At 33.0% G+C, this 10,408-nt stretch overlaps 1 protein-coding gene across 3 annotated transcripts; it reads left to right on the top strand.

The window, feature by feature from the left end:
• The first annotated feature begins 1,246 nt into the window (after positions 1-1,246).
• LOC104243833 (F-box/FBD/LRR-repeat protein At1g13570-like) lies at positions 1,247-4,639 on the top strand. 3 transcript variants are annotated; one of them, XR_011406537.1, is made up of 5 exons: positions 1,247-1,372; positions 2,644-3,499; positions 3,584-3,748; positions 3,854-4,319; positions 4,406-4,639. XR_011406537.1 is itself a non-coding variant. In XM_009799095.2 (4 exons), exons 2-4 carry the CDS (start codon positions 2,666-2,668, stop codon positions 4,148-4,150), a joined length of 1,296 nt encoding a protein of 431 aa, XP_009797397.1. In that variant the 5' UTR covers positions 1,247-1,372; positions 2,644-2,665; the 3' UTR covers positions 4,151-4,639. The 3 variants fall into 3 exon arrangements, 2 of the variants coding, with proteins under 2 accessions (XP_009797397.1, XP_070027683.1); XM_009799095.2 differs by having other exon boundaries at positions 3,854-4,639; XM_070171582.1 differs by lacking the exon at positions 1,247-1,372 and adding an exon at positions 1,386-1,513 and having other exon boundaries at positions 3,854-4,639.
• The last annotated feature ends 5,769 nt before the right edge of the window (positions 4,640-10,408 follow it).

The following is a 10,408-nucleotide window of genomic DNA, read 5'->3' as shown; positions in this document are numbered from 1 at the left end:
AGAAAAAAGTTCTCTTTAAAAAACTATTTGATAAAGTTTCTTATGATTAATTTGGATTACATATTAATCAAAATTTTATATAAGCTGAATTGGGCGAGTCAAAATGAATCATTTATAAATATTTCATCCAATCTTAAGTCGGTTGGGTGGGTCATGCTTTCTCGTGTCACCCCTACTTTTTCAAGAAAATGTTTTTTCCAAGAAAAATATTTTTCTTGATACCAAATAAACCCTTAATAAGGCCATTTTAGTATTCCATTAGACACCAAAAGTTAGGGGTGTAAATGGTCCGGTTCGACCGGTTATTTTATAAAATTTGTATTACATCAATTTTTTGGTTATTCTATTATGTATGACCAAAATTAGACTTTTCGAAACCATCCCGTCTGCTTCTCTTCGGTATTGGTACGATTCGATTAATTTTCGGTAATTTTTTAAATGTTATGTAAAAGTCACCAGTATAAGTAGAATGCAATAACATACTTACTTTTATAGGACTTAGCAAAACGCTCTAGATATTTTTATAGTTTAAAAGGTGACGAATTAAGAAAATATGAAAGATAGCTAGAGTATAGATCGATCAACTATTCTATAACAACGTAAAAGAAACTAAGCAAATATAAAGAAAATATTAATCAAACGAGTGGAAAGATATTAACCAGGCTGTGATTCAAGAATAAAGTCTATGGAAAATTAAATATTCAAAAAGATAAATCTAAATCATACGAAAGGAAACATATTCAATACATTGTACTTTGCTACTCATAATCACTACAATACATTGTGTTTTGCTAATGAATATGCTGGAAATAATTTAGTTTCAATAGGAATAGCATAAAAGGCTTGGGAATTAAGATTTTGAGTTTAATTACTTGTTGGCTCGTAACTGTTTCATAATTCCAAGGCCCGAGAAAAATGTAATGCTTTATTATTTTTAAACTTAATATATAAATATATTTTTAACATTGTAAATTTATTCAGTACGGTTCAGTATTTTTTCGGGATTATTTTTATAAAATAAAAAACTTACTCTAATTATCGGTACAGTTATAAATTTATATAAAAAACCTATGATTTTTTTAAAAAATCTTAAAATATAGTTCGATACGATTTGATCGTTTTAGTCGGTTTTTAAATATCCATTGACGCCCCTGTCAAAGGCGGAGACAAAATCAAAATACCAGCACAAAAATATCCTATTTGTGTGTAAATCACCTACTTTGACCCAAGCCCAAATTCTTCTCAAGCGGACTCGAAGAAAAACAAGCAAATGAGCGCCAACTTATACCGTGTCCTGCCTTAAAGAAAAAACCCTTGTCTGCGCATCCCATAGCGAACTCCTCACGTTCCCTCCCTGGCAGAATTAAAATTGGTATTTTTTTTTTCCCTTGTGAATACATAGATGTTTTCCTTTCTTTCTTTCTCTCTCTAATTATACTTTTGAATTACTGCATTCCATATGTTGAATTTCAACTTCAAGCAATTGTATCATTATGAACTGAAGGTTTCTGAGGTACTCTTAATTTTTTTAAAAGTTTCCTATAATCTAACACAGTATGAAAATGATTCTCTACTAGCAATTGTAGATTGAATTTTGCAGTTTTAGGACTAAGATACTACATTTGAGACTAAGGCTTGTTTGGTTTGGCCTATTATTTTTCAGTATAAATTTTGTGTGGGAATTTATGCACTATGGGGATCGTTTGGTTTAAAGACAAGTTATGTTGCGATTACTAATGCAAGGATTCCAATGCATGGATTGTAATATAAGGCTCGTATAATGCAAGTATGATTTCTTGTTGAATGTCTAGTTTGATATATTACTACATATTAGTATACAATGTATAATTTAAAATATTTATTTATTTTTTAAAACAAAACAAAAAGTTCTTACTTTTATGAGTGTTTGGTCATTTTATCTTTTTAGTCCATGTATACTAGTAACTCCACTCCTGTTCCGCTATTCTATCTCACATAACTTAATGTAGGTATTATTTATGAGGAAAACAAAAAGGAGCAACAAAACATTGTATTAATTAGTACTGATTTCTATGTGGAGATTATATCTCCTTAATATTCCAACCAAACATTATATAAGCTTATGCTGATTTATATGTGGAGATTATATCTCTTAAAATTCAAACCAAACGGTCCTGACGTGTATTATTTTATGTGGGATAGATGGTGTAAATATGAATCAGGCATTAGCAGTATATCGGTAAGAGCACCTAAAAGTGAACAAAATTCTTTAAAGCTAATTCTTTAATTTGGTATTACAATAAAATGTTTGGCTCAATTCTTCGCCTCATCTATGTGTGCAGTTCGATGCTAATTGATAAGTTTAATATATTAGTTTATCATCTGGAAAGCATTATATGTAAATAGTTTGTTTTTCTTTGTTTCTGAGCCATTAATCATTTGATACAACTAGTCTCGTAAACTGTTATGGAAAGGGTCGTGTATTGACATGATCAAAAGAAATGAGTAGTGCCACTGTATTAACTAATCATTTGTTTCTGAGCCATTAATCATTTGATTGTTTTCTCTTGGTTGATCTCCTGCTAACTTCTCACAGTTGCAGCATGTTTTTCCAATATGATTTCAAGTTTTTTGCTGGATTTTTATGTCTTCTGTTGTCTCCAGACTCTTCTATCGATTCTCTAAAATGATGGAAACGAAGATCATGAAAGTGTCAGGCCGAGAACCTTCTGATATCATAAGCAACCTTCCTCACGATGTAATTAAGTTCATTTTGACGTGTTTGCCTCTGCGAGATGCTGTTAGGACTAGTATCTTGTCGAGGAAATGGAGGTATAACTGGACCAAAGTTCCAAAATTAACGCTTGATAGCAGACTCTGGAAAAAAACCAAGCAGAATATATCAACCCCTAGAGTTAAGTTTGCAGTGATTCTCTTTCAGCTCTTGTCACTTCATCAAGGACCAATTACTGAGTGTGGAGTCTCCATTTCTGATCTGAAAGACTGCCCTGAAATTGACAACTTGATATTTTTCCTGTCAAGGAATGGGATCGAGCATCTCGATTTTAAATTTCCGAAGGGTGAAAAGTACAAATTGCCCTCTTCAGTTTTCACATGTTCACACATGAGGCATTTGACTCTCAAATATTGTTTGATCAATCTTCCACCTGCATTTGAAGCATTTAGTAGGCTTCTTACCCTGGAATTGTATGAAGTCACTATTTCTGACAAATCTCTTGAGAATTTAATATCCTGTTGCCCAAAGCTCGAGCATGTGGAGCTTGAAATCTCAGTCCCTTTGAACTCTATTGAAGTTAATGCTCCTCAAATAAGATACTTCTACTTCGGGACCAAAATAAATTCTGTATGTTTCAAGAATACCCCTCTTCTTGATTATGTTTATATTGTGATGCAAGATATAAATAATGGTTCTGTGGAGAGAGGAAAATGTAATTTTATGGAGTTTTTTGGTTCCTTGCCTGCTCTTAAGGATCTCAACTTGGATTATTTTATTATCAAGGTAAAAGTGTCTAGAACTAATATTATTTATGTTCGTTGACATATCATGTCTCTGCTGTCCTGACTTTAATATTTGCCTTGGAAGACACTAATTGCAGGAATAGATGAAATCCCGGTGAGGCTTCCCATGCTTCTTCTCTGTCTTAGACAGCTTTACCTATGCGAGATTCGTATAAGCGAGTTAAATGATATACGCTGTCTTTTTTGCTTGATTAGAAGCTCCCCATATTTGGAAAAAATTGGAATGGAGGTCTGAAATAACTATCTTGGCTTATTTTCTCCTTTTTCTTTTATTTCCTCTTTTTGTATGTTCCAGATTATGTTGTTGTTTCCTCATTTTGTAATATTTCCTCAGGCATTTAATGACAAAGGAGATGAACTTCCTGTTCTTGAATATTTGGAAGCTGAATACCATTCAGACATGAAGTTGAATCAGCTTACCAAAGTTTGCTTGAAAGAAATTAGTGGCACAAAGCCTGAGATGGAACTGATCAAGCTTCTGTTGGCCAAGTCTCTGAAGTTGGAGACTATGCTAATTGAGCCTTGCATAGAGCCTGAATCTCCTCAAACATTAGTTGAGATACTGAAACAGATTAATGAATTTCAGAGGGCATCCCCTAGAACAAAAGTCAAATTTATAGACGAAGTCTAATGCATCACCAGAAAGAGATATACACATTCACTATGCAATATGTTATGATAAAGATATGGGAACATTTCAAAATTTGACTGCTAGAGAGGAGGCAGGCAGCTAGCATATTTTAATGCAATGCTCGTAGGCAGGAGTTGGTGAAGAACTGAATCATTCATTCAAGTTGAAGGTGTGAAATTTAGTATGTCTTCACTGAAGTTGTTCCGACATCAAGTTCTTATTGATCTTTATCCGTATTATTTCTTTTGTCTATAGGCATTTGGCCTCCGAACTCACTAGCCCGACTAATTTGGTTTCATTCCCTGCTAAGAGATTCTGCGTTCTCTGGAATCTGAGATCTCTTGTCAAGATGGAGGGATACCGACCGCTCACCACATCACTTTGGTGATTTTGTTGGAGTTAATTTTGTCTCTAGCTCAAATTTCTAAACAGAATTTTCAGGCGATATTTCTTGCCAAAGTTTATTACTCAGTTTTGCCTTGCATTATTTATGCTATATTGCTTATCCATTCAGGATACTAGTGCATATGATCTAGCATCTTATTAAGTAGTAGTACTGTCTTGGTAACTTTTGACTGGATCTCTCTTCTTTTTTCTTTAATTTGTCCTTTGACCGAAAAGATAAATCTGCATTCAGAAATTTAATATTGTTAGGGTACAATATGGGTGTCAAGGGGCCGGCCGGACTATTGGAAAAGGAGACTGGCCGGTCTTCGTACTGGTCCGGTTATTAGTTTCAAAATACCGGTTTTATCGGTCCCGTGCCTCGCTGGTGAAAATGTAAACCGGAATGGTTCCGGGCCTAGGGGTCTGGCTGGGCCGATTTTATTTTTTTATTTTTGTGTATTTTGTATAACTATCGTAATTTATATTAAGATAAAGTAAAAATATAAAACATAAAAGCAATCTTGTAAAAAGAGTGTTTGAATAAATTTCAAAGGCTTTAAAAGCCTTACATTTGGAATTTTGAAAAAAAAAAAAACTTCAAAGGCTTTAAAAGCCTAATATTTGAATATTTTATTAAGAATTTAAGGTAATACAATAAAGATGGAAAAAAATTAACTTATAATTTGCAAGTTCTTTTTTTAATTCAAACTTGCAAATTAAAATCTACATTTTACAACAACTAAATTAAAGAAAAAAAGAGTAAATTCAAATTAGAATTATTAGATATAAATCAAGAACTTCAAAGGTTTTGCATTGCCTTAGTAAGTTCTTCATAATCAATATGAACTTCTTTGCCATCTTCTGTGGAGTGTTAAATTCAGATGGGTTACCATGTGTTAATATATCTCCAAGTTCCTCGTCTTCTGGTTTAGCAACATCTTCATGTCCTTGCTTTCTTCGTTCCGATTTAATACAATCTCTGAAACATACTAAAACATCCAAAGCATTGCTTCCCAATGAGTGACGGGTTACCATGTGTTAACAATGCACATTAGCAACTTCAGTTATCGACAATCTATATTTGTAGCAACATTTTAAAATAAGTATGTATAATTCCATCTAGTAACAATTTCATCTGGCATGAATCTGGGGTTAAGGTTATGTTCAGCACACTTAGTCTTAAATTCCCTAGTTCTAGAATGTCTATTATTTCCTTGAATAACACCAACTGCTCTTCTTACATGAGTAATCTCAGTCGAAAATAAATCAAGGCCACTTTTAACAATTAAATTATAAACATAACATGCACACCTAACATGAAAAATTTCGTTAAGTGGTGGTTGTAAATGCAGTCTTAATATTGAAATAGCGGCATTATTGTTAGAAACATTATCAAAAGACATACACAATACTTTTTTATTAAGATTGTATAATGCAACAACTTCGCAAATAGTAGTACTTATAAAAATAGCAGCATGACTTTGATCTTCATCATATTTAAAAGCGATGATACGTTTTTGCATACAATAATTATCATTTATCCAATGATATGTAATTGTCAAATAATCATTTTCATTAACAGTATGGCCAATATCAGAAGTTAGAGAAACTCTACAAGGAAGGTAGTCAAACAAATAACGCATGTATGTCTGATATTGTCTATGAAGTCTAAAGATATCAGATTTATAAGTATTTCTAGGGATACCTTTAAATAAAAGATTATAAATCCTTTGAATATACATAATAAGATATGATGAAAAAGCAAAAAAAAAAGGTAAACAACCAAAAACAATCATTTTTGCTAATTCCTCACGATCATTTATTTTATCATATTTCATAGGTTTATAATTTCTTGATTTTCATCTAAATCAGAGTCTCATTCTATAGGATGAGTAATTCTCATATGTCTACTAAGTGTCTCAGTCTCTCCTAAACTTCCTCCGGTCTTATGTTTAAAATCATCTTTACAAAATTTGCATATAACTCTATTAGAATTCTCTATTTCCTTAAAATATTTTCAAACTTTACTTCTCCTTCCCCGATTAGTAGTCGGGGTCACATGTGGTCTACTACTAGTGTCACGACCACCACCTCTGCTACCAACTCCAACAATACTATATGCAAGTAGTGTCTCATCTTCAATTTCTAATTCATTATCTTTTATACCGAAATCTTCATGTAATTGTTCATAATCTATATTATTCTCATGTGATATTTCAGAAATGTGTAAAGTCATTTAAATTACTACTAGAAGTTGAAGCAGTACCTCTTTTTCTATTTTTTTTTATTACCCCGATTAGCAACCCTATTATAAACTATTTTTGAAGCATTAAACATATTGTGAAAATTTAACCACTAATAAATTTGGTACAAAATTATTATTTTTATAATGAACTACATAATACACTATCAGATGACCGAGAAGACGAAGCACCATTATTACAAAATAATAAATGGTGGGCTCTTTTATAAAATACAAAAGTTTGGGATAATTTTTTAATAATGTAATATTGATATTTTGGGCCAAAACCAGCTCTTGAGCTAGTTTCGAGATTTGGGTTTTGCGTTTTGGGAATTTGCCAAAATGTAATAAAATCTATGGCCAAACATGTATTTGTCAAGAAAAAAACCCAAATATATTTTGATAAAATATATGGCCAAACGGGTCCTAAATAAGAGAAAGAGTTGGAACGAGCGCACCAAAATCCGCAATAAATTGAACACTTGATGATTTTTAAAGTCTTAAAATTGAATTTTGCAACTCCGATGTTACCACGATAAACGTCAATTGCCCAAAATTCAAGCTTCAAATAATATCATAAATATAAAAAATTAGAGCCAAATACTTGATTGCAATTTAGGTAAAAAAAAAATGAGAAAATAACATTTGAGAATTTGAGTTTGAGAATTGAGAGATGAGTGAAGAATGAAGAAGGCGGGGGAGGGAAGGATATATTTATAGTTTTTCAAAGGGCTAAATTAATAAATACTAAAAGTATTATTTTTAAAAAAGATGCCCAAAAAGGGCCATTCTTACAAAATAGTCGTTGGGCAATGGTCAAAATGGTAGTTGACCGTTGCCAACGGTCAATTATAATTAAAAAAAAATTAAAATAGTTGTTGAACCGGTCCGGGTCGTTCCGGGTTGGTCCGGTTAACAGGTCGAACTTGACTTGACAGTACTAGTTCTGACCGGTCGGGTTAACCAGTACTTGCCTCCTATTTGGCACAATCCCTTCCCCGTCCCAACCCAATCCTGCCCGGCCCCCTACCTACCGGTCTGGTCTAAAATTGATTTGGACTAGTCCGAAATCGGGTCAACGCGACCCGTTTGACACCCTTAGGGTACATACCAGTTGCTAACTCAATCGATGAATTAGTTATGTTCCTTCACAAAGCTTAATTGGAACTATGACTCTTTAGATGTCTCTCTCTCACTCAAAAGTGTTTTACAAGAAGATCCGTCCACCCAACTAAAACATTAGTTTAGCGAGAAAGCTCCTATTTAACGGCGTACTCTTAAAAATGAAATCAGAATTCTCCATAATTAATCATAACAAATAGAACAGAGAAATATGTTTATTGAATAATCTGGAAGGAATTTCAAGATTAACCAAATATTGGGGGATATCAGAGTAAATAATTAAAGATGAAAAAAAAAGAAATAATTAAACAAAAAGAGAAAATTAAAAAGAAAGATCTAGTATAACAAGGGCATACAACAACAACAACAACCACAACAACAAATCCAGTATTATCCCACACTATAGGATTTGAGGAAGGTAGTGTGTACGCAGACCTTACCCCTACCTTGTGAGGATAAAGAAATTATTTCCGATAGACCATCGGCTGATTCGGCTCAAGAACAAGGGCACTGTGCATTTTGTTTGGTGAACGAATGTCACAAAAAAAAGATTTAGTATTAATTTAGGAAGATGCGCTCAAAGAAATGGGAGTTTATTCTCATAACATACTTAATTCATGTAGCTTATTGTTATAAATATATTATATTATGGATGTTCATTTAGTACTCCATTGTAAATAAGCTTTCTGAAGAAGCTTATCATTTAGTATTCTATTAGAAATAAGCATCTTGAAGAAGCTTATCAATTTGGTACCCGGTTATGGATAAATATTACCCCCGGTAAAATATTATCCATACCGGGTATAATAAGCTTATCCTTTCGATACTCCGTTATGGATAAATATTATATCCGGTAGAAGATTATCCATACTAGGTACAATGAACTTATCTTTTTACTCCGTCATGGATAAACATTACCCCTAGTAGAAGATCATCTATACCTGGTACAATGAGCTTATCCTTTCAGTACTCCGTTATGGATAAACATTACTCTCAGTAGAAGATTATCCATATCTGGTATAGTAGCAGCTTACACAACAGCTTTCTTTCTTCTATAAATAGAAGAGATTTCAGTTCATTATGTACATGAGTTTGAAGTCGAATAATATATCAATTTCTCTCTATACCTGTCTTTACTTTATAGTCTTTATTTTATAATACGTTATCAGCACGAGACTCTGTCATCTCGAGCAAATACTTTGAAATTATCTGAGGCATGAACTTTTTTTTTCTATATAATGTCAAATCTTTCTAAACTTGAATTTGTAGTCTGGATATATCGGGCAAAAGCTACATGTCTTGGGTGCTTGATGCTGAAATTCATCTTGATGCGATGGGTCTGACAGACACCATCAAGGATAAAAATCAGGCATCAAACCAAGACCGTGCGAAAGCAATGATATTCCTACGCCATCACCTTGATGAGAGCCTGAAAATGGAATATCTTACTGTTAAAGATCCAGTCATACTGTGGAATAATTTGAAAGATAGATATGACCACCTCAAGATGGTCGTTCTTCCACATGCACATTATGATTGGACTCATCTAAGGCTACAAGATTTTAAATCTATAAGTGAGTAAAATTCTGCTATGTTCAGAATTATTTCCCAGTTGAAATTATGTGGTAATAATATTACTGATTATGATATGTTGGAGAAAACTTTCACCACTTTTAACGCCTCTAATATGCTCCTGCAGTAGCAATATCGAGATATGAGATTTAAAAAGTATTCTGAACTTATTTCACATCTTCTAATAGTCGAGCAACATAATGGGCTATTAATGAAAAATCATGAAAGTCGACCTGCTGGTTCTTGTCCACTCCCTGAAGTGAATGAGACGAACTTCTACCAAGATACGTGGAAGAGGTCGTGGCCCCAGTCGTGGTCATGGCCATGGTCGGGGAAGAAACTATAATCATGGTAATAATAATGCACCAAAGAACCCTCCTCGCCACCAGCAGTGGAAAAGGAAGGAACAAAAGCATGAAGCGGTGCAAACACCTAATGCAGAAAATGTATGCTATAGATGTGGAGGAAAAGAGCATTGGTCACGTACTTGCCGTACGCCATAGCACCTGGTTGAGCTTTATCAAGCCTCCCTGAAGAAGACAGAGAAAAATGTTGAAGCAAATTTTATTTCTGAAGATAATTTAGACTTCATGCATTTGAATGCAGCTGATTACTTTGCACTCCCAGAAGGAGAAACAAGTCATGTAATATGTGGTGAATCTGTAGAAATGTAAATATTTTTATTTTTGTTGTTTGTAATAGATAATATGGTTACGTAATTGTTGTACATAAATAAAATTTATGCTTTGATAATGATGGTTACTATAATATATTTTATTTATGTCATTTTGAAGAATATGGATAATTCTCAAATGATGTTTGGATCAAAGACAAATTGTGAAGATATTTGTGTTATTGATAGTGGAACAACTCATGCCATATTCAAGGATTAGAAATATTTTTCTTATTTTCATAAGGAAAAAACAAATGTTTCA

The sequence above is a fragment of the Nicotiana sylvestris genome, chromosome 4 (genome assembly GCF_000393655.2).
Source record: "Nicotiana sylvestris chromosome 4, ASM39365v2, whole genome shotgun sequence".
Lineage (NCBI taxonomy): Eukaryota > Viridiplantae > Streptophyta > Magnoliopsida > Solanales > Solanaceae > Nicotiana > Nicotiana sylvestris.
This window is presented reverse-complemented; position numbering and strand designations above follow the sequence as displayed.